The 25341-nt window shown below is 40.3% G+C and overlaps 1 protein-coding gene across 1 annotated transcript; it reads left to right on the forward strand.

Annotated features, from left to right (window-relative positions):
- LOC124283258 (growth/differentiation factor 8-like) lies at nucleotides 1-19585 on the forward strand. Its single transcript, XM_046719287.1, has 8 exons — nucleotides 1-476; nucleotides 8905-9095; nucleotides 12575-12724; nucleotides 13676-13786; nucleotides 14304-14510; nucleotides 15514-15765; nucleotides 16378-16460; nucleotides 17420-19585. Exons 1-8 carry the CDS (start codon nucleotides 250-252, stop codon nucleotides 17540-17542), a joined length of 1344 nt encoding a protein of 447 aa, XP_046575243.1. The 5' UTR covers nucleotides 1-249; the 3' UTR covers nucleotides 17543-19585.
- The last annotated feature ends 5756 nt before the right edge of the window (nucleotides 19586-25341 follow it).

Raw genomic sequence — 25341 nt, forward strand, 5'->3', positions numbered from 1 at the left:
GCGCACATGACAACACGGATTTCCTCAACACATTTGCCGGAAAGACGATTAACTTACCTTTACACTGTCGTCGGTTCGACTTTGTTTGAAACTACCACTGGAACTTTCTCTTCCAGAATTGTTGTCAAAGACATTTTGAAAATCGGTCAAAGATATCGTTTGTAAAATTTTCAAAACCAAATTTTTTATTTAAAAAGGAAATCGTTCGAAACGTTATTTTTGGAGGTCTTGTTTCAACATTTGTCCAAAATGGAATTGTGGTCTTGTGTCAACATTTTGATGACGCTGTTGCTGCTTTATGTTGCTGTTGAAGACGTTGACAGTAACACCATCAACAGACAGAACAGCAACAACGTTGATATAGGAAACAGTACAGAATTTGAAGACGTGGCAGACAACGGCACCGACCCCACCAACACAACGGCATCGCCAAACCTCACAACAGAGGAAGAAAGATTGTTTGAAATGAGAGAAAGGTAAGTATTTTTAAATTTACAGCTCATTTAAACCTAATAATTTTTACATTTGCATTATATCCAAATGCGTATATATTTATTGATGATTTTCATAATATTTAGGCAAAGGTTTACATATGTTTTAACTGGTACCGCCGATACTGCAAGATTTTAATTTATAACTTTTTAAAAATCCTTTTCAAACCGAAAGTGCATGCAATGCACCGAGTGATGCAATCTTCAGCAATGGCGGTTTATTACATAATGTAATCCTGTAAACCGTGACCCGAATATTATCCTCATAATGTTGAATGTAAAATTTAAATTCGAGATAAGTTAAATACCTGCAGAGTATAGGTACTCTAAAAAGTACTGAAAAAAAGTTGATATATTATTGTGTAGTGGTGTTTTGGTGTAGAGAGAGCGGGAAGCTGATGGCTGAACAAAAACGCACGCACATACACGCTCTCAATCGTTCTCTTTCTCTCTCTCACGCACACGCGCGCATCTTCCCTCAACAAGTTAAAAAATGGTGCTTGCTATTACCCTGGCTGGCGCTTAGCATTACACGTATAAAACAATGTCCCGTTCGGAGTCTGTGTACTGTGAGTGTATATATGTTAAACTGCGGCATAGTATCTCAGTAGGCTAGCGCTGCATCGCCAGCATTAGTTCGCCTCAGTACCAACAGACAGACATACATACACGCACGCGCGCGCACACACATACACACTAGCATGCACGCCGCCACTCAACTCCTCAGAATGGGCCGTCACCAGAAACACCAGCATCCGTCCGGAGTCGTACACATGCACGAACACGTGAAGCGCATGTAAGGCGTCATCATACCGTACATAACCTCATCTGATCGTAGTAGTGTAGCGGGTATTTGGTCTTACAGAGCGTAACATTCAACAACTTGCTTTGAACTATTGTCTGCTGAACAATTCCGGTGTGTACAATAAAAATATATTAAGTATATATTAAAATATAAGGCCCATAATAGATTCATTAACATACATTAACTTAGGCTGCCTCAAATGCAACTGTATTGGTTCTGTAGTATAGGGTTCTAAGTATAAGGTTCTGTGGTATAAGGGTCTGAGCATAAGGTTTTGTGATATAAGGGTCTGAGTATAAGGTTTTGTGGTATAAGGGTCTGAGTATAAGGTTCTGTAGTATAGGGGTCTGAGTATAAGGTTTTGTGGTATAAGGGTCTGAGTATAAGGTTTTGTAGTATAAGGGTCTGAGTATAAGGTTTTGTGGTATAAGGGTCTGAGTATAAGGTTCTGTAGTGTAAGGGTCTAAGTATAAGGTTTTGTGGTATAAGGGTCTGAGTATAAGGTTTTGTGGTATAAGGGTCTGAGTATAAGGTTTTGTGATATAAGGGTCTAAGTATAAGGTTCTGTAGTATAAGGGTCTGAGTATAAGGTTCTGTAGTATAGGGTTCTAAGTATAAGGTACTGTGATATAAGGGTCTAAGTATAATGTTCTGTAGTATAAGGGTCTGAGTATAAGGTTTTGTGGTATAAGGGTCTGAGTATAAGGTTCTGTAGTGTAAGGGTCTAAGTATAAGGTTTTGTGGTATAAGGGTCTGAGTATAAGGTTTTGTGATATAAGGGTCTAAGTATAAGGTTCTGTAGTATAAGGGTCTGAGTATAAGGTTCTGTAGTATAGGGTTCTAAGTATAAGGTACTGTGATATAAGGGTCTAAGTATAAGGTTTTGTGGTATAAGGGTCTGAGTATAAGGTTCTGTAGTGTAAGGGTCTAAGTATAAGGTTTTGTGGTATAATGGTCTAAGTATAAGGTTTTGTGGTATAAGGGTCTGAGTAAGGTTTTGTGATATAAGGGTCTGAATATAAGGTTTTGTGGTATAAGGGTCTGAGTATAAGGTTTTGTGGTATAAGGGTCTGAGCATAAGGTTTTGTGGTATAATGGTCTGAATATAAGGTTTTGTGGTATAAGGGTCTGAGTATAAGGTTTTGTGATATAAGGGTCTGAGCATAAGGTTTTGTGGTATAAGGGTCTGAGCATAAGGTTTTGTGGTATAATGGTCTGAATATAAGGTTTTGTGGTATAAGGGTCTGAGTATAAGGTTTTGTGGTATAAGGGTCTGAGCATAAGGTTTTGTGGTATAATGGTCTGAATATAAGGTTTTGTGGTATAAGGGTCTGAGTATAAGGTTTTGTGATATAAGGGTCTAAGTATAAGGTTTTGTGGTATAAGGGTCTGAGTATAAGGTTTTGTAGTGTAATGGTCTAAGTATAAGGTCCTGTAGTGTAAGGGTCTAAGTATAAGGTCCTGTAGTGTAAGGGTCTAAGTATAAGGTTCTGTAGTGTAATGGTCTAAGTATAATTTCTGTAGTGCAATGATTTTAGTAAAAGGTTGTGTAGTGAAAGGATCTAAGTATAAGGTTCTGTAGTATAAGGGTCTAAGTATAAGGTCATGTAGCATAAGGGTCTATGTATAAGGTTTAGTATTGTAATGGTCTAAGTATAAGGTTTCTAGTGTAATTGTCTAATTATAAGGCTTTGTAGTGTAAGGGTCTATTGATAAGGTTTGTACGCGTCTAAGTATAAGGTTTTGTAGCATAAGGGTCTATGTATAAGGTTTAGTAGTGTAATGGTCTATTTATAATGTTTCTAGTGTGATGGTCTAAGTATAAGGCTTTGTAGTGTAGGGTCTTAGTATAAGGCTTTGTAGTGTAAGGGTCTATATATAAGGTTTTGTGGTGTAAGCGTCTATTTATAAGGTTTTTGTGGTGTAATGGTCTTAGTATAAGGCTTTGTAGTGTAAGGGTCTATTTATAAGGTATTGTAGTGTAATGGTCTAAGTATAACGTTTTGTAGTGTAATGGTCTAAGTATAAGGTTTTGTAGTGTAATGGTCTAAGTATAAGGTTTTGTAGTGTAGGGTCTTAGTGTAAGGTTTTGTAGTGTAGGGTCTAAGTATAAGGTTCTGTGGTATATGGGTCTTAGTATAAGGCTCCGTAGTATAAAGGTCTTATATCTTCTACCCAATATCGACTTATCGACCAAGTACATGTTCCTATGTAACAAACACGTGGCTTGCACTAGTGATGAGAAAGGTGTTAAACATTCATTAGATTTTCCTTACCTCACTCCCTCGACGTACTGTAATGTAAATACGTTAACCATCTCAACATGCTATATGCATAATTCAAGTAGACGAAATCAGCTTTTAAGCGAATCAATGTTTATCATATGATAATGCTATCTAAAATCAATACTATTCCGTAAATGTATATTTATATATCAAAGTATTTATCAAAAGACGATTTTGGAAGAAGATTGTTTCCATTTCAACGTATAAGACCCTTATACTCAGACCTTTATGAATATGGAAGTATTTATATTAAGTAGCATTATCAAGGAAAAACCTTGATTTATTAAAGCTGATTTCTTCTTCTTGCAATGCATGTGTATAATCATTTTTCATAATTATCAAAATGGATCAAAATGGGAAATGATAAAGTTAAAAGTAAGTATAATAAAAATATGTAATAAATAAACTCGAATACAATTTTACATCAAAACGGTATATTTACTATATGACTTGGTTCATGTACACAGTGTGTTTCGTCATCCCGCAGCAAACTATCACAATTATTCATCAGAGCAAGTCTTATATACCATTCAAAAATGTAGGGGATATTCCATTTTGTGAGCATACCACTAGCCAGTGCATATGAAAAAAGTAATATATATCCATACAGATGAAACATTTCCAAAGGAATGGAATAAATTGTCACATTTTCCCTTAATTTCTCTTCATCATCTGTTTCCTCCTTGGCTTCATCATTTGCATTTTATCAATCTTGTAAATCCAATATCACCTACTTTGTTTGGTTGGTATATATTCCCAATACAATACGTTCACGCCAGCATTGTTGAAGAAGTCATGCTGATACATATGCTTATATAAACTAAAATCTAGTTTCTGAAATAGTTACTTTTTTTTTACAAAAAGTAGTTATTTCAATAAAATATGATAAAAAGGCCCCCGAAAGACTTTCTTAGAAACTACAGTAATCCAAACTTGCCAACTATTACAGACTTGGTTTGTTGGATAGTTTTGTTCCAGGATCTGTATGACTTATAGGAAAGTCCGATATAGCGGATTGTCCGTTATTACTACCAAAATATTGAACATGGCTTGAAAATGTGTTTTTGTTCACTTAAATAAAGAAAATTAATAAAAAATAAAGTTTCGGTAAGACCCCTGGTGCTTACTGCGGAATAACTCTACTGAACAAGGCGTTATGAAGTCCCACCTACGACACAAGATGTTATGACGTCCCACCTACAACACCTGACATTGACTCTGTACAAGACGTTGACTCTGTACAAGACGAAGTGCCACTACAACACAAGATGTTATGACGTCCCACCTACAAGATGTTATGACGTCCCACAAGACGTTATAAAGTGCCACCTACAACACCTGACATTGACTCTGTACAAGACGTTATAAAGTGCCACCTACAACACAAGATGTTATGACGTCCCACCCAACACACGATGTGTTATGACGTCCCAAGACAACACATGATTTTATGACGTCCCCACAACACCTACAACACCACCTACAACACCTGACATTGACTCTGTACAAGACGTTATAAAGTGCCACCCAACACCTGACAACACTCTGTACACGTTATAAAGTGCCACCTACAACACCTGACATTATGACCTACAAAGACCCATAAAGTACAACTACAACACCTGACATTGACACTGTACAAGACGTGCCACCTACAACACCTGACATTGACTCTGTACAAGGTGTTATGAAGTGCCACTACAACTACACATTGACAAGACAAGAGTGCCACCTGTCATGACGTCCCACCTACAACACCTGACATTGACTCTATACAAGGATGTTATGACGTCCCACCTACAACACAAGATGTTATGACGTCCCACCTACAACACCTGACATTGACTCTGTACAAGACGTTATAAAGTGCCACCTACAACACCTGACATTGACTCTGTACAAGGTGTTATGACGCCCCTACAACCTGACACCTACAACACAAGATGTTATGACGTCCCACCTACAACACCTGACATTGACTCTGTACAAGGTGTTATGACGTCCCACCTACAACACAAGATGTTATGACGTCCCACCTACAACACCTGACATTGACTCTGTACAAGGTGTTATGACGCCCCACCTACAACACAAGATGTTATGACGTCCCACCTACAACACCTGACATTGACTCTGTACAAGGTGTTATGACGTCCCACCTACAACACAAGATGTCATGACGTCCCACCTACAACACCTGACATTGACTCTGTACAAGGTGTTATGACGCCCCACCTACAACACAAGATGTCATGACGTCCCACCTACAACACCTGACATTGACTCTGTACAAGGCGTTATAAAGTGCCACCTACAACACCTGACATTGACTCTGTACAAGGCGTTAAAAAGTGCCACCTACAACACCTGACATTGACTCTGTACAAGGCGTTATAAAGCGCCACCTACGACACAAGTTGTTATGAAGTCCCACCTACAACACCTGACATTGACTCTGTACAAGATGTCATGACGTCCCAGCTACAACACCTGACATTAACTCTGTACAAGATGTCATGACGTCCCACCTACAACACCTGACATTGACTCTGTACAAGATGTCATGACGTCCCAGCTACAACACCTGACATTAACTCTGTACAAGATGTCATGACGTCCCACCTACAACACTTTAAGTCCCGTGTTATGAACACCTGACTTCTAGACGATCACAGTGACTAGGTGCACGGCTATGACTATCACAACAGTCACTGTCTGTGTAGGCTACGCATCGTACTCTAGCCTGATTCACAACGACATCTTTGACCTCCAAGGTGTACACAATCAGTTATTTCTGGTTGTTGTGGTGGTTTCTGAGACCCATCAATCTCTTCGTCTGACCCACATCTGTCAAGTTGTGACCTTCCAGTGTCCATGCGGGATTCCTACACCAACACACGTGATCACTTTGTGACGGAGTGATTTGTCAATATCCCATGGTGTGTTTTCGAGTTGTTATCACCCGTTGTATCACATTCTCAACACATTAGAAGGTTGTGTTCACTGTTTACCACCACGCTACAGTGGAAGAGGTATACAAGCGTTAAGGACTGACTTTGTTGGACATCTTGTAACATAGATCTGCACAATTGATTATGACATATGGAAACAATCATAGCATTTAATTAGTGTATATGACATTTTAACTTCCTACAATAAGTAAGTATGACGTAGGATACCATGAGATACTATGCCAAAATATATATAACTGAAAACGTATTGATTGAGAGAAATTGTATAATTAAACAAATTAATATTTCTTTTCTGAAAACAATGATGACAAGCAAATTCTGATAAGTTTCGTATTGATTGAGAAATACTGAATAATTATACGAATAAATATACTGACGTACAAAAGAAAGTATACACCTGGTGTTTTGGGGACTTTTAAAAATCAAATATTTTGCTAGCAATGTTGTTATTGGGAACGATATCTGTGTTGTTTTGAAAATACTTGTTTGTGACTTGGAAAGCAGAATCAAAACTCTTAAAATATTAACTCTGTTCTTAAGAAAATATTATACCAAACAATCAGGTGTGTACTTTCTTTTGAACGTCAGTATACTTCTTTTCAGAAGACAATGATTTTATTTATTATTTATTCTTATAAGTTTCATATAGTACATTATATAATATCTAACCGCCACGACGTTCAGATCGACGATGACATGGATGATACAGCGGCATTGATTCCTTCCTTCGTGACGTAACCTGATTCAGTATATTTTACGTGAACCATCATTTGAATTAATAATACAAACAGAACCAATGTCCTGAAACGCCGTAGGATAAATGAATGAGTTGTATTTGACGGTGTCTAAACCTTTAACCTCTTTGCAAACCAAACATGAGATGAGAAGCCAAGACAAGCTTTGACTGAATACTGCGACAACATGCCGTTATAAAACGTGTTGCAACGTTGTGTCTGTGAAAGTTAAATATTTAAATAATGACCCAATTGTTATGTTCGCACACGTACTAGTGAGTGAGTTTAGTTTTATGCCGCTTTTTGAAATATTCCAGTAATATCATGGCGGGGGACACAGAAATGGGCTTCACATATACTCAGCAAAAATGAACCACCCCAATAATAAATATTTAAGCATTATATTGATCATAATATGAACCATTAAATAATTTATTATTGAAGATTGGGCCCTTAACTTTTTTGTTCAGTATGTTTACCCAACTGGGGATAGAACCCGGGTCTTCGACGTGACGAAACAGCAGAAAACTATGTCTTCTAGATAACAGTCATGCAGTACATTCGTGTACGAGATGAACTCAATGATAGTGCGAAAATTCTTCTCCATTCATCCCGTATCCCCCTTAATTCCCCACCATTCACATCCAGGTGATCTGGGATGGGGGCACAGGCTTTACTAGACTAATGAGGGACATTCCTTATGGGAAGAATAGTGGCCTGTATTGTGGGTAGGGCTCGCAGAGGGGGATGCCCGTGACACTGACACAGATAAACGGTGCTTGGTTATGGTAATCATGTGTGTGGGGTGCCACGTGGTACATCTTCTGAAGCTACCCGCGAAGATCCTAGAATTCTTCAGTGAACCATGCTTGTCGTAAGAGGCGACTAACGGGATCGGGTGGTGAAGCTCGCTGACTTGGTTGACACCTGTCATCGTATCCCAGTTGCGTAGATCGATGCTCGTGATGTCATGCACGCACGCACGCACGCACGCACGCACGCACGCACGCACGCACGCACACACACACTCACACACGCACAATAATTTGAATTACAAGAACCGTGAATATATTATCAATTATAGTGTGAAGAGATAATGTGAAAGTGTGTTCATGTGGTTTTACGCCGCTTTTAACAATATTCCAGCAATATGATGGGGGACACAAGGAACGGCCTTCGCGAACTGTAGGCTTGAGGGGAGCGAACTCGGGCTTGCGACGTAACAAGCGAACACTTTAACACTTTAACCCCGAGGCTACCCAACTGATAGTTACAATACATAGAGTACTTGTGACCGAAATGGTAGATCGAAATTCGCTAAGGGCAAATGGTGACTTGGGTGTTAACAGCTCAGACCGCAGAGTCTAGTCAGTAAAATGTCTCCGTGCCTTGACGGATCCTACATAGATGTGGTGGCCTAGTGGTTAACGCGTTCGTTCGTCACGACCAAGACCTTGGTTCGATTCTACAAATAGCTACAATGTGTGAAGACCCTTTCTGGCCTCTCCCTCACTGTTACTGCTGGAATATTGCTAAGAGCGGCGTAAAACAAGAACCACTCATTTAACTGACCCCACCCTGCCGGAATATTAAAGTAAGCGCTCTATCTCTCCTCAGGATCCATTCATGGAACCGCCGATACCGTCTGCAGCGGATCCGGGAACAGATTCTGCGCAGTCTGGGCTGGACGGAACCTCCGAGCATCCCGGAAGGCCTCATCCGCAACATTACCAACCAATCATACCCTTACACGTTGATGGAGGACGAACTGGAGAACAGGGAGGAGAGCCGCTGTTTCTCTGCCTCGTGTGAGTATAGCAGTAAACGATATATACTCTACAGGCAAATTTACACTAGTACATATAGCAGTATATCTATGTGACATAACGGTAGCCTAGTGGTTAAAGCGTTCGCTCGTCACGCGGAAGACCCGGGTTCGATTCCCCAAAAGGGTGCAATGTGTTGAAGCCCATTTGTGGTGTCCCCCGCCGTGATATTGCTGGAATATAAGCTGCCTTAAACGCAACGCACATACTTACTTTGTGACATAACATTGAAAACACACAATAAATACAAAATAGGCTGAAACATTTGTGATTTACAACATAAACTGTCACGATTTATAACAACGCTCCTTGTGAGTACACACTGTGTACACCTATTTATAGCTCTACAATCAAATATACACGACTATGTATAACATTATATATCTGGGTATAACATAACCAAACATGATGACATGCTCAGAGATTTCTGACCCGTGAAGGTCAGGGTTAGAATTGATCTTCAGTAACCCATACTTGTTGTAAGAGGCGACTTACGGGATCGGGTGGTCAGGCTCGCTGACTTGGTTGACACATGTCATAGTGTCCAAAATGCGGAGATCGTTGCTCATGCTGTTGATCACTGGATTGTCTGGTCCAGACTCGATTATTAACAGACCGCTTCCATTTAGCTGGACTATTGCTGAGTGCGGCGTAAAACTAAACTCATTCACTCAGCGATTTCTATTTTACAGCAAAATATTTCATTTTATGTGGGAAAATGTGTTAACAAATATAACTATTCATGACGATGCTTTTTGTGGCTACAGTAGTTATACGAATTATAAATATCTACAGGCAACTATACATGTATTATATTATATCTAAGTGGTATAACAGTACTGAAAACCCATTAGGACAGTACGGTGGATATTTTTGTATTCTACAATATATTGTATATAGGTATTTATAATTTTACGCGACACTATTAGTAAGACAATATACTACTAGGTATAATTATACATTATGTATGCGTGGTATAACAGTATTGCAAATTGTAACAACAGATGCAATTAGTTATTACAATATTCTCAGCAATTTATATTTGTTACGGAAAAACCTTTGAAACAAAATATATGTTTCAGAAACATAACTAATTAGAATAGTATAGACTAAATGTAAAACAATATTTAGAAAGCAACTAAATATTACTTATATAGATTACTACTTGGTAGAGCACATCTGCATGTAACAGTATGACAGTGTTCTGACCCAGTAACAATACGTATATCTAAGGTGGACGAGGTATAACTTGGTATAAATAGGTATAACGAGGTATAACTTGGTATAAATAGGTATAACAAGGTATAACTTGGTATAAATAGGTATAACAAGGTATAACTTGGTATAAATAGGTATAACGAGGTATAACTTGGTATAAATAGGCATAACAAAGTATAACAATGTATAATACTCTATATAACACAAGATGCATCTAGCTAATAGGTTTAATACTATATACCGGCAGATTTAAGCTAAATGCAACTAGATTTAAGACAATAGAACTCTATATAAAAACTATAATTGCCTATAGTTCAAACCTATATATACTCGATATATACTAGTTTTATCATTTTAATAAATGTTTAAACAAGTGTAGTAAATGGATGATTTGTCAGCTGCAATCTGTGAATAAAATGTATGCAAATATTCAGATAAATGAGTGAAAGGTGTTTGAAAAATATGTGAATAATTTATGATTTTTAAAGAACACATATGCAGATACTTTTTAGCAATGTTTAATTATTATCTAAAAATGTGTGAAAAACGATTTTGTTACAAAAAACATTTTTGTTTTGGAAAGAATAAAAGTAGGTGACAAAAATATCTTTTTGAAGTGTCGTTGTCAAAGATATTCGACAACATGCAAGGCAGACAGAAACAAAGTGCAGACTGTGAAATTCTGTACATGAAAACAGGGGCGTTTGCTGATGGCTGCGAACTTGTCAAGGCCAGACAATGTGACCCCCACGTGGTGTTTAACGGTACTCCCATGAGCCTTTGGGTATTTTCCATTCTTAGATGTCTGAGGTATTCACAATGAGAATGGCATGCGACCCTGAATGAAAACCTCATTCATTCATAACTTCATTGGAATTTTCCAGTATCTTCTTGAGCCATGGATTATAGTGAAGACGGCCCCCCGGGGTGGTATTAGGAATGAATGGGCTACATTGATTGCGACGGCACAGGCTAGGGCGGGGTAGAGGCCTTCACGGCGGATGTTTATTGCTTGTTGTCCAATTTAGATGATGTTAAATGGGAATAATGTGCTTAAGAGATTTGCAGCAGGAATGCCTCAAGCAGGAATGTATTTATAGAAAGCATGTGTCTCACATACACTAAATTAATTACACATTTAATGGCCATTGCTTCTGTTTAGAACGTAAATCAAAAAGATTTCATAAAAATCCATTTTTTGATAAATTAAATAGTTGACAAGAAACAAAACTGTTATAGAACTGAAGCAGAATGTATCTTACAACATTAAAAATTATGTTGCTGGGCAACAGTTCGGAACGGTATTCCAGTTCCACGAAAATATAGACCCGGAACCTTTTAAAAATACTTCTTTATTGTTTGACATGGGGGCGGTGGGGTTGCCTAATGGTTAACGCGTTCACTGGTCACGCGGCGAAGATCTTGGTTCGATTCCACAAATAGCTGCAATGTGTGACGCCCATTTCTGGTATCCCCTGTGGTGATATTGCTGGAATATTGTTAAAAGCGGCGTCAAAATAAAGTCACTCACTCACTCACTATTGTTTGAAATGACGTTTCAGTTCTTATCCATAACAAGCGCCACGTCATTTAAATGATAACGGTCACATTTCTCATTTTTGTTGATTAGGAATGATAAAACCTTGTTGACATTGTATTTCCCTTTGAAACAAAACTACAAATACCATACGTTGTTCTTTTTATGTTTAACGCCGCACTCAGCAATATTCCAGCTATATGGCGGCGGTCTGTAAATAATCGTGTCAGGACCAGACAATCCGGTGATCAACAGCATAAGCAACGACAATTACCACACGAATAACCAAAGTTTATCAAACATTATAAAGAGTTCTCAAAAATGTTGACTACAAAGGTTGGAGACATTTTTTGTTGTTTATTGTTCATGAAATTATATATTTTACCCAAAAGTAAATAAATGTATGAAAGTGGCAAATTTGGTCAACCATACAATAATTATTAGTAGACAAACTTTCAGTGCCTGTGACATATCTTGTAATGACCTTCCTAGACTAACGCTTAGTCTCTGAATATATACAATTTTGACAGCAGCAAACAAACCCATTTAAATTGAAAAGGAGACCCAGGGAGACCAGAGATTCAGAACCTGATGAGAACCTGAAGACATCTAGACTTGCTTCATCTAGAGCTTTAGCATTGCAGGGAGGGTTAGACAGTAGGGAACATATTGTTCTGGGACTGTGAGACAGATTATGATCTTCCAGGTTCTCTCCCGAGGAATATCGACCGCCAGTTGTGGGAGGACAACCAGCTCGGAGGTTTCCGAGTCTACACGAGTCTAGCTGCGAGACAGGACACTGCCCCAACACATCTGCGGCAAGCCAATCTGAATGTCTTCCTTCGACACACGAATGGTAAGTATTGTTCATATTTCTAATAATATATCTATAATTTTATTGCATTGTTTATTAATTTTCCCACATTATCAACATCTGCATCTGTTTACGAACGGAGACAAAGAACAGCCAGGGACTTGTAATATTAAGTCAGCTGAAATCGTATACGATCAGTTTAATAATGTTATATAACCCGGTTCGGCTAATGTCTGACTTAACGAGTCATGGTTGGGTTATGAACTTTGTCAGAAACAGCAGCCGCTCTTGACAGAAAAGAAGAGCAATGCTGTTACTGTCGAAAATGTTGGAGTTTATGTTGAAGTGTATGGAGTGTAATCCTTAGTGTTTGGAGACCCTAAAACCCAAGTATGATCCCCCAAAAATGAAAACATTAAATAACATATGAAAAAAAATAAATATATATAATGATGTCTCACGTGCATTATTAAAGGGGATAGACATGACGAAAAACATGGACTGGGCAGCTAGGGGTCATTGTCCAGGTAAACAGCGTCATCGCACATGTATCTCATTGGGCTAGCCCTTCAAGACACGCAATTGTCACGGCTCTTACAAGAAGCCAAACTCGTATGCAAACACACCCATCTCAGATATTCTTGTTGGATGAAGTTCTTCATGCTCTTGGGCAGTGGGGTAGCCTAATGGTGAAAACGTTGGCTCGTCACGCTGAAAAACCGGGTTCAATTCCTCACATGGGTACAATGGTTGTCTCCCATTTCTGGTGTTCACCCGCCCTGATGTTGCTGGAATATTGCTAAAAGCTTTTATGGCGTAAAACCAAACCCAGTCGATATTGGGCTGGGGTAGACTAATGGTTGCGTCACGCTGAAAAATTGTTTTCCTACATGGGTACAAACCATTTACTCCCGCCCTGATATTGCTGGAATATTGCTAAATTGCTTTTATTGCGTAAAACCATACTCACTCACTCTTCTTGCTCTACCCCAGGCTTCACTTGTCACGGGGAGGAGGTTCCAATGTCAGCGAGCGGCTCCAGGTTCCTGGTGTCGGTGTACCAATTCCTCAGACCTCTGAGATTCCAGCGATCTCGCAACAGAGGTAAGTAAAAGAACAAAGAAGAACCTCTGGGTATGGATTTATATGATTGCTATATTGTGTATCATGTGAAGTATATAGCTATATTGTGAATATAGCCATCTAGGTTTTTATATCGTGTACATGTATATATAGAGAGATAGATGGTTCTATTGTATATATAGCGAGCTGTATATAGCTAGGTAGTTGGCTATATCGTGTAATGAGCGAGGTATATGGCTAAATCTTGTATACAGCAAGGTATGTGCATGTATGTATAGGGGGCATTTTATTTTTGCTCTATGACTGAAATGACATTGTATCTCCAAAACATGAAATAGCATTCCTTGCTTCAATCACTGATTTGGTCATTTACTTGACGTTAGTGTTGCTGAATGCGGTGTAAAACAATATCTGCTCACTTATTCACTTGCACTTTAAACGGTATCATCCTTGAAACAAGACCATGAGATAGTAACTATTCTCATCCCATTGTTTTCTGTGCTAATTTCAAGTTCAAAATGGTCATTCTGTGATTCAGTTTTAAACCGGAAGCGCTTGCTGGATGCCCGGATGGTGACAACAACGGGACCAACGTGGGTGACGTTTGACGTGAAACAGGCCGTCATGCAGTGGTTAAGCGGCGAGCGGAACAACTTCGGTTTCGAGATTATTGTCAAAGATGAAAACGAGGTGCCATGTAACGCAATGAATATGGTTGTTCCCGTCGATTGCAATAGTCCAGAAGGTATGTAATAAAATAGAGGAAGAACTCACGACTAATCAAGGTTACTTCAGAACACGAACATAAGATACACAAAACACTGTGAAAGAAAACATGTGTTAGTTGTTGAGGTTGAGCTATGTATAATTGACTTTGTAGAGTTTCATAATAAAGTTTCAAAAGAACTGATGAGTGAGTGAGTTTAGTTTTACCCCGCTTTTAGAATTAAAGAACCTTTACTTTCCTGATTGGCCCACTGTCCCTTATGGTTATACAACAGGTGTAAGTGAAGCAATTAATTATACATTTCCCCAGGTGCAGGATCGAAATCCCCATCCCGCCTGGCGCCTTTAAAATTTAAACGCATTTGTGGTTTTTCGTGTATGAACTTATTTTCACTTTCAAACTCTAAGCGTGAGACTTCTAGCAGACATGGGACGTTTATAGTGAGTGAGTCTAGTTTTACGCCGCTTTTAGCAATATTCCAGCAATATCACTGCCAGAACACCAGAAATGGGCTTCACACAATGTACCCCTGTTGGGAAACGAACCCGGGTCTTCGGCGTGACGAGCGAACGCTTTAACCACTGGACAACCTCACCGCCCAGAGAACTGATGAAGAAACATTGATATAAAACCACGGAACGTTGAAAGCGATTTTAGGATTAACTTATTTATGTTTTGACGTAATTTGGTTTGACGGTCCCAGGGGATCGAAACTTAGGCTCCCTTTGTAGACGTTCTATCAATTATGCTATGGAAGTATTAAAACTTTCAGCTGAAATGGGTTTATTGAAATTTGAAATATTGATATTTTTACATTGTCATCTTTTTCTGGTTTGCCGATTGGTCATCTTGTTCGCAGTCACGCCGTGAATCCGGTTCGATTCCCACAACTAGTATAACATTTTGGGGAATGTTTCAGTGTGTCGGCATTCTAATATATTATTAGTGTTAATAGTTTGTAAAAAGTGGCGTTAACCCAACCACCCTCTCTCCTACTCACCCATTCACTTACTCATTTCAGAGACTGGATGCCGGGAGGAACCAGTAGCTTTCAACCGATTCCGCTGGATTCAGGAGAACATTGAATCCAACTATCCTTACTTAGAAATCATCACTACTCAAAGCCGATTTCGTCCTCCATTTGGTCGACTCCGTGCGAGACGTGACGTCGGAGCTACGTCGTCACCGGTCACAACTGCGGCACCAAAAAACAGCGTGAGATCGGTCGGGATGTGTCAAGGCACGGAAGTGAGGATAGCCACGTGGGAGTCAAGTGAGTTTAAATATATAAGCATGGGCGGATCCAGGAATTTTGAAAAGAGGGGGTTCAGGGGGTTCAAACCCCCTGAACATCCCATTGCCTCCGCTAACGCAAAAAAAATCTTCAATGTGGTCTTAAGTCATTTTCAAAGGGGGGTCGAACCCCCAGAACCCCCCCTCTGGATCCGCCAATGTAAGAATACCATTATGAAACTAAATCCTCATTTCCGAAGGTTTTCTTTTGTTAGTCTAATAATAGCATACTGTGCATTTCCCAATAGCACTTATATGATCCTTTTCTCTCTCTCTATATATATTAATGGAAGAAATTATTGGAAGAAATAATATATTTTAACGGGAGAAATATTAAGTTCCTTATACATAAACCATCCACTATTATAAAGTTAACTGTAGGTTACCAGCATCTTGTCGCAAGTGAACATGTTTGAAGCCCTTTTCCGGTGTCCCCCGCCGTGATATTGCTGGAATATTGCTAATAGCGACGTAAAACTACACTCACTCACCCACTCTTGACCAGAAAAGGTATTCGGCATGTGTTCACCCACTCACTCACTCACTCGCTATTTGTTCGAATATCATTCGACGAGTGTCTTGTACATTTCAGGCCCCTATGTAATAGCACCATCATCATACACGACGCTTATGTGTGGCGGCACCTGCGTGACGACGTTCAACGGCATGCTGCAGGTAGGTGTTTAAGTTGCGTCCCTTCCCTGAGCCAGGATATGCAATATGCAGAGTTTGCATTTGTCTCCTTCACCAAAGTAGTTGTCTTTGACCCATTTCACCACAGGCTTTATTCCTCATGAATGAATACAGTAAGATTCCTATTATTTTGGTCCCCTTTAACCCTGATCGTTGGAAGCGATTTGAGGAGGTCAGACTATATGTGAAATGGTTGATGCGTGTGTTGGTACCCCGAAGCAGAGGCCCGCGGGTCAATAAAATCACTAGACTGTCTGACCCAGATTCGATTATTTACAGGCCGCTGTCATACAAATGAATAACTGCTAACTAACAGAACAGAATTGGCACAGATTGATAATCAGAATAGTCTTGAATAGTTCACATATGTGAATTCGACGGGGGCGGTGGGGTAGCCTAGTGGTTAAAGCGTTGGCTCGTCACGCCGAAGACCCGGGTTCGAATCCCCACATGGGTACAATGTGTGAGGCCCATTTTTGGTGTCCCCCGCCCTGATGTTGCTGGAATATTGCTAAAAGCGGCGTAAAACCAAACTCAGTCAGTCAGTCAGTGAATTCGGCGACTCGATTAGTTCACGTTCATGAGAGTCATAATGATTTTACGAAACCAGAATCAGATTCGTGTATTTCCCCAGCGAAAACGACACCATACATTTTTATAACATGACGTGTACTAATTTTTTTATTTCCCATTTATCTTCTAAAATCCTTTGACGTCCCTTTTATCAACATGCACTGACCATGACCATAGAAAACCACAAATGTCGAATGACGTGAAGAATCCTCAGCCATAACTTCACACTTAAATGTGCGGAAATGTATTTCAATGTACAACGTACAAAATTAATTTCTGTTTTAGCAAGTGTTTATGTGAGGAAATGTGTTTTATTGCACAATGTAAAATTGATTTCTGTTTAAGCAAGTGTTTATTTCTATTCACAGATTGTATCGTCACGCTGTCGGCCTACTGAGTCACGTCCCGTGATGGGTCTTTATTTTGACGATTCCCAGCGAGTTTATTATGGAGAGCTGCCGTTCACACAAGTCTTACAGTGTGGCTGCTGATGAAATACTGCTGTTTCAAGTTATTTTTCAATTAAGATGCCATTTGAACACGAACATTTCTGTCAATGGTTTATGCCTTAAAAGGAACATTTCGCCTAAGCTATTTGACGTGTAATATGTGCAAGTTTTTTGAATGTCTATTTCTTGAAAGATAGGGAAATTGGATCAAGTGGTTCAAATCGAAATGCCATTTGAATGAGAATTATATTATAGTATTTTTTATTTTTTATGGAAGAATAGCTACTGTTACAAGTGTGCATGCATCAGTGTGACTTCACAGAAAATGCATCGAGAATGAGGCATCGTGTGACTAAGGTGCCCCTTCCATTCATGTCAAATCAAAATATCATTCTTTAATAATCTATTCAGAAAAGATCTACTAGTAGCTAAACCCGGACTGAATGGATGATGGAGTGTATTTTATGAAAAATGAAAATTGAATATCAATTACAAAGGTTTTCGTGTTAAAGAGGCATGTTCGTGTCTCTTAACCGTGTAATATTTTCTTCATCATATCAGTATTTGTTTGAAGTAGGACATATGATTGCATTCTTTATGTACGTTACATTTATTCCAATGCTTGTTTCAACACGTTGCCATGGTTACTGCACCACTTCATCACCTACAGCGTGTCACGTGACATTGTACATACTTCATGCGTGTAGTTAGCCGGAAGTGCCCACAAGGGATCCTTACAATGCAATGATGTGTCAGAGCGATTGAATGAAGGATGATAGAGTGAGTGAATGTAAGAGTGAGTGAATGAATGGATTTTATTGGTTATTCCTTTTCCTCAACAAGGAGACAGATGGCAGCACTTGTTTTGTATTACATTGTTTATCAATATGAATATAACATATGTGTGTATATCACTGGAAACGGTCAAGCTGTGCGATGTATTCCCTTGGCGTCCCCGATTTCCCACATGGGTACAATGTGTGAAGCCCATTTCTTGTGTCCCCCGCCGTGATGTTGCTGGAATATTGCTAAAAGCGGCGTAAAACCAAACTCAGTCAGCCTAGGCGTCCCCTTTAATATGGCATCAGTTCGGGAATATGAAGAGAACGAAAGCGGCATCATCTGAAGCGCTCGTAAATGTTTACCATCAGCATCACTGTTGAACGCTGATCCCTTCTTTGTGGAAACTAAAACGACGTTTATAGTTTGAGGAAGTCTCTTAAACGTTGGAAGATATGTTTTCCGGATGATAACTTATTTATTGATTCTGATAATGGGGAAATGTATCCCTGAACTGTCGCCATAAACTAAAACGAAGGTGTTTTCTATAAACGTTCAAGGGGCGGGGTAGCCTAGTGGTTAAAGCGTTCGCTCGTCACGCCAAAGACCCGGGTTCGATTTCCCATATGGGTACAATGTGTGGAGCCCATTTCTGGTGTCCCCTGTCGTGATATTGCTGGAATATTGCTAAAAGCGGCGTAAAACTAGACTCACTCACTATAAACGTCCCATGTCTGCTAGAAGTCTCACGCTTAGTGTTTGAAAGTGAAAATAGGTTCATAGACGAAAAGCCACAAATGCGTTTAAATTTTAAAGGCGCCAGGCGGGATGGGGATTTCGATCCTGCACCTGGGGAAATGTATAATTAATTGCTTCACTTACACCTGTTGTATAACCATAAGGGACTGTGGGCCAATCAGGAAAGTAAAGGTCCTTTAATTCTCCAGCTGAATATTTATTGAATCCTGGTGAAGCGGTGAATGTATGATGAATTTTGGTGAATTCGTCACCCTTTCATCATACAGTTTATGAACATGAAGTTGTGTTTCCAGTGCATATGAAATATATGGACATGAAAATACCGATGTTGTTTCAGTATATGTTTTATTCAAACTGTATTTATGCATTTTTCATGTGTATTTATTTCGTTTTAGTGACATGTGTTTGTTATGACCGTCTCTGTTAATCCTGTTGTTGCATGTACCCAGTGCCTCATGTCTAGACTAGAGCAGTCGGTTGTAGAAACTGTATCGTGTGTTATCAATGAATGTCGTTATCAAATAAACATCCACTACATTAAAACTATCTCTTTCTATGTTGTTTGTTCTTTACTGGATATTCCAGCAATAGGATTGGATTTGATTGGTTGTTGTTTAACGCCGTCTTCAGCAATATTCCAGCTATATGACTGCGGTCTGTAAAAATCGGGTCTGGACCAGACAATCCAGTGATCAATATCATGAGCATCGATCTACGCAATTGGGATACGATGACACGTGTCAACCGAGCCGGCGAGCCTGACCACGCGATCTCGTTAGTCGCCTCTGACAACAAGTATGGGTTACTGAAGATCAATTCTAACCCGGATCTTCACGGGTCAGAAATCGCTGAGCATGTCATCATGTTTGGTTATGTTATACCCAGATATATAATGTTATACATAGTCGTGTATATTTGATTGTAGAGCTATAAATAGGTGAAGATCAATTCTAAAGTGTTCGCTCGTCTCGCTGAATATCCGGGTTCGATTCCCCACATGGACACAATACGTGAAGCCCCTTTCTGGTGTCCCCCGCTGTGATATTGCTGGAATTTGCTAAAAATTCCGTACAAAAATCACTATATGATGGCGGTCTATAAATATATGAGACCAGACAATCCTGTGACTGACATAATGAGAGTCGGTATTCTCATTTGGGATGACATCTGACAACTAATTATAAGTTAGCGACCGTGACCAACCAATCACCTGAGTCGCCACTTACAACAAGTGATAGCCTAGTCAGAGGTAGAGATAAGCTGCGTATCTGCGTAAATTACGCAAATAGTTATGTGAAAACTCAATTCCTATTAAGTCTATTGCGTACAAGTACGCTTCATTTTTGTAAATACACAGTAGATTTGATATTACATGTGTACAAACCAAAATAGATAAAATATATGTGGTATATTGAGAGTTTCTATTTCAGCACCTGGACTTGGCAACTTGCAGTCTTTCTTATCCTTTCTCATATAACAGATCAAATATAAATAACAAACACGCAAACCAACATTTAAACTTTAATATATTTTTACAATTAATGGAATATGGCAAAATACCCAATTGCGTTTGAGTGAGGTGGGTACAATTTATTTGGAACATTAGGATACGCAAATGAGATGCACACAACAGAGTAGCCAAAAGAGTTGCGTCCCTTAGCCGCGCTACCCGTCGTAGGTCACACACTCGTGAGTCCAAGTGTGTCACCACCTCACGTGCGCATTTTTACAACTTATGTCACATTTGGGATTGTTGGCACATTAAACAGGACGGCGAGTGATCTCCGTGGTTAAGACGATTCCTCATCACGCCGGAGACCCGGGTTCAATTCCCGTCATAGTATTATACGTGAAGCCGATTTCTGGTGTCCCCCGCCGTGATATTGTTGGAATATATCATGGTATTATACGTGAAGCCCATTTCTGGTCTCCCACCCCGTGATATTGCTGGAATATTTCTAAAAGCGGCGTAAAAGCATACTCACACACTCCTCATCACGCCGGAGACCCGGGTTCAATTCCCGTCATGGTATTATACGTGAAGCCCATTTCTGGTGTCCCATGCCGTGATATTGCTGGAATATTTCTAAAAGCGGCGTAAAAGCATACTCACACACTCCTCATCACGCCGGAGACCCGGGTTCAATTCCCGTCATGGTATTATACGTGAAGCCCATTTCTGGTGTCCCAGGCCGTGATATTGCTGGAATATTTCTAAAAGCGGCGTAAAAGCATACTCACACACTCCTCATCACGCCGAAGACCAGGGTTCAATTCCCTCCATGGTACAATGTGTGAAGCCCAAATCTGGCCTCCCCTTAGTATTGCTAAAATATTGCTTAAAACGGCGTAAAAGTATACTCAATAAACCGACACGCCACGGTAACCTGAAGACCTATTTGTCCAATATTAATCAAATACTAGTAACTATTTGTTGAAGCTAATACTCATGGTTTCATTGTGATCGTATTAGCTCATTAAATATTGATATGACGAGAACTCAGTTCTCACATTGCTGATTCAGTTTGTTGTGACTAAACAGCCACTGTATTAGCATAAGCCCTAAATGGACCTACCAATATACTTTGAATTATTACCCAGCGGAAGTATATCAGCACTGATTGATCTAAATGTATAGTTATTGCAGAAGTCCGCGAAAGTAGAAAACAGAGACGATGCTTGTCCGTATCGAATCATTAAAATGTACTTATTGCTTTTGGCAGGAACAATATTTAATAGCCTGTACGTCAGTGAGACAAAGAGCTACTATCTGTATGACTAGCAATAGGCTCTTGCCAATTGAAACTGGACTGGATTATAATATATTAACGGGAATTCATTGAACATAAGTAATCAATTGACACTACTACTACCACCACCACCACCACCACCACCACACACCAAAACCACAAAAGTAACCACCATCACCACCGTACACCAAGTATCAGCAGCATTGGCAGCAGCAGCAGCAGCAGCAGTAGCAGTAGCAGTAGCATTAGCAGCAGCAGCAGCAGCAGCAGCAGCAGAGTAGCAGCATCAGCAGCAATCAGCAGTAGCAGCAGTAGCAGCAGCAGCATCAGCAGCAGCAGCAGTAGCAGCAGCAGCAGTAGCAGCAGCAGCAGCAGCATTTAGCAGTAGCAGCAGCAGTAGCAGCAGCAGCAGCAGCAGAGCAGCAGCAGCCAGCAGCAGCAGCAGCAGTAGCAGTAGCAGCAGCAGCAGCAGCAGCAGCAGTAGCAGCAGCAGCAGCAGCAGCAGCAGCAGCAGCAGCAGCAGCAGCAGCAGTAGCAGCAGCAGCAGCAGCATCAGCAGCAGCAGCAGCAGCAGTAGCAGTAGCAGCAGCAGCAGCAGTAGCAGCAGCAGCAGCAGCAGCAGCAGCAGTATTATAGCAGCAGTAGTAGCACTAGTAGCAGTAGCAGCAGTACTAGCAGCAGCAGTAGTAGTAGCAGCAGCAGCAGCAGTAAGCAGCAGCAGTAGCAGCAGCAGCAGGTAGCAGCATCAGCAGCAGTAGTAGCAGCAGTAGTAGTAGCAGTAGTAGTAGTAGCAGTAGTAGAGTAGTAGTATCAGTAGTAGAGTAGTAGTAGTAGTAGTAGTATCAGTAGTAGTAGTAGTAGTAGTAGTAGTAGTAGTAGTAGTATCAGTAGTAGTAGTAGTAGTAGTAGTAGTAGTAGTATCAGTAGTAGTAGTAGTAGAGTAGTAGTAGTAGTAGTAGTAGTAGAGTAGTAGTATCAGTAGTAGTAGTATAGTAGAAGTAGTAGTGCCCTTAAGCTCAGGGCGATACATTACACAGGCCAACAGGTCAGTACACAATAAATTTTCATTCTCAACTGTACTGGGGAGTATACAACCCAAGCTTACCCTGAGGCGCTAGAAAACTAACAGTTCTATTACCATCTCAACCTACCGGGTACCCATTCACTGCTGCGTAGGCATAGAATATATATACTATTCCTCTGTATACGACAGCTCGGCGCAGTGCCCGCTGTTTACTGTGTTTAGAACCCTGCGTTCTGTGACGCAGGCACTGAATGTATTGGTGGAACAGCCGGAGGACGACCGTCTAGTTCCTGTCAGTAAAAGAGATTCCGCTTTAACAAGGTTTGATTGTCAGAGATGACAGCCTCGGAGGGTTGTTTTTTGTTGTTGTTTGTTTGTTGTTTAATGCCTGACTCAACAATATTCCAGTTGTCTGTAAATAATCGAATCTGGACCAGACAATCCAGTGATCAACAGCATGAGCATCGATCTACGTAATTGGGAACCGATGACATGTGTCAACCAGGTCAGCGAGCCTGACCACCCGATCCCGTTAGTCGCCTCCAACGATAAGCATGGGTTGCTGAAGACCAAATCTGATCCGGATCTTCACGGGTAGCCTCTTCATGACAGAGTATTAGAGTGCGGAGGAAAACAACTAACACACTATTTAATCAACAATAAAAACACCAATAGCCAATTCAGTGTGATTTATACAACATAACAGGAATCTGTGAATACATTGAAATTAACTAACTGTTGTTGATGCCAATTTTACTCCCTTAATCCGGTCAGTAAAGTTCATCTGTTATGGGATTAACAAACATCGGGGCTGTAGCCAAAGGTCTAGGGGAGATAACAAGTAAAGGTTTCTGAAGACCTAAACCGGTTCTTCGGTACTCATGGGGATGTGTAAATATATTAGTCCGGAAAGCGGGGTTTCCTGTTTGGCAGGGTACCAGTGGTGTTTTCTCCAAGGCCAGATAGTTCTTGACCAGGCGCGTAGCAAGCAAGTTTTTTTTGTGCAAGCCCGATAGGTTGCAAAGCTGTATATTTAGATTGTATTGAAGGCTTGCCCAACTTTCATTTTCAAAATCATGTTTTAAGATGGTAGCTACGGCCTTGTTGACTGAAGTGTGTCGATGAACGTCTGGCTTCGAGACCGGAGTACGGACACCTGTCAACTCAAAACAGTCAGTTCCCTACAATCCACGGCCACACACTTCGAGACACAGACAGACGGACACACATACAAATAGACACTGACATATGGTCGGCAGACACATTGTCCTCCGTCATCTACGCTGACCTTGACCCAATCCAATGATTGGCCAATGGCTGCACTGGTCAGGAAGGTCGTGTAAATGTCAGAAGGTCAGCTGTGGACGTGAAGGTGTTCAATCCTTCACAGTTTCTTCACGTCCGGCATTTCCAGTAGCTTCTGTACCTCTGCCGCCGTTGGTCTCTTGCTGGGGTCAACATGGGTGCACTTTCTCACTACCTCTCGCAACTGGATCAAATACAACAGGAAATATTAATCATTAAGGAACTGATTAAGAAAACAGTAAAAATACAAACAGTGATCACTACGAAATAGTGATGATACTTATTATATATCCTAGGTGTCCGCGAAAAGGTGAGCGTATCGTGTTCCACAGGTGGCACCCGTCATACACATATGCTAAGTCTAGTCATTTGTTCACCGGAAATAATTTGTGAACGTATGGTATAGGTCAAAATAGGGAATTGGATCGGACATCATTTTTGTCACTGATGCATCAAATTTTGAAATGTCCTCCACATGTCTACCATTAACTTCTTGAAAGCTTTACTTAAAGTAATTGTTCAAGAACATGAATTGCGATCGTCTCAACGCTGAGATCGCTTTTTAAAACGGATCACAAGGAGGATCGCAGGTCAGGCATGTCTACCTTTCTGAAAAGATGCCAAAACCATAACGGGGACAATTGTCCCAAAGAACAACGAAATGTGGCGTAACCCGAGATTACCGCTATGCATTGCCTAAAGGGCAACGTGAGTCACGAGGCGTTCATTCAAACGACCCCCTGAGCTGATCTATATGTACGTTTAGGAGCACAAGCCAACACCACCTCATTTCTCAACACTGAGTAACTAAAATGCCTGGGAAAGTAATATACACTTCAATATTAGATTCATTAAAAAAGAAGAAACCTTATCAAAACGTTTTTGGCTTGAAAACGTAAAGTCCGAAACGCTACCAATATACTTCACCATCGAATAACCATGGCTTTTGTTTTTGAACCTGTGAATATCCGGGTTAGAATTGGCCTTCAGAAACCCCTGCTTGTCGTAAGAGACGACTGACGAATCGGGTGGTCAGTCTCGCTGACTTGGTTGACACATGTCATCGGTTCCCGATTGCGTAGATCGATGCTCATACTGTTGATCACTGGATTGTCGGGATCACTAACGGGATCGGGTGGTCAGGCTCGCAGAGAGCATTGTTGAATGCGGCGTTTAACACCAAGCATCACCCCACCCCCTTCCCAAAACCCAACATGTCTTTT

Source organism: Haliotis rubra, unplaced genomic scaffold (assembly GCF_003918875.1).
Source record: "Haliotis rubra isolate DU_JTF1 unplaced genomic scaffold, ASM391887v1 Scf311, whole genome shotgun sequence".
NCBI lineage: Eukaryota > Metazoa > Mollusca > Gastropoda > Lepetellida > Haliotidae > Haliotis > Haliotis rubra.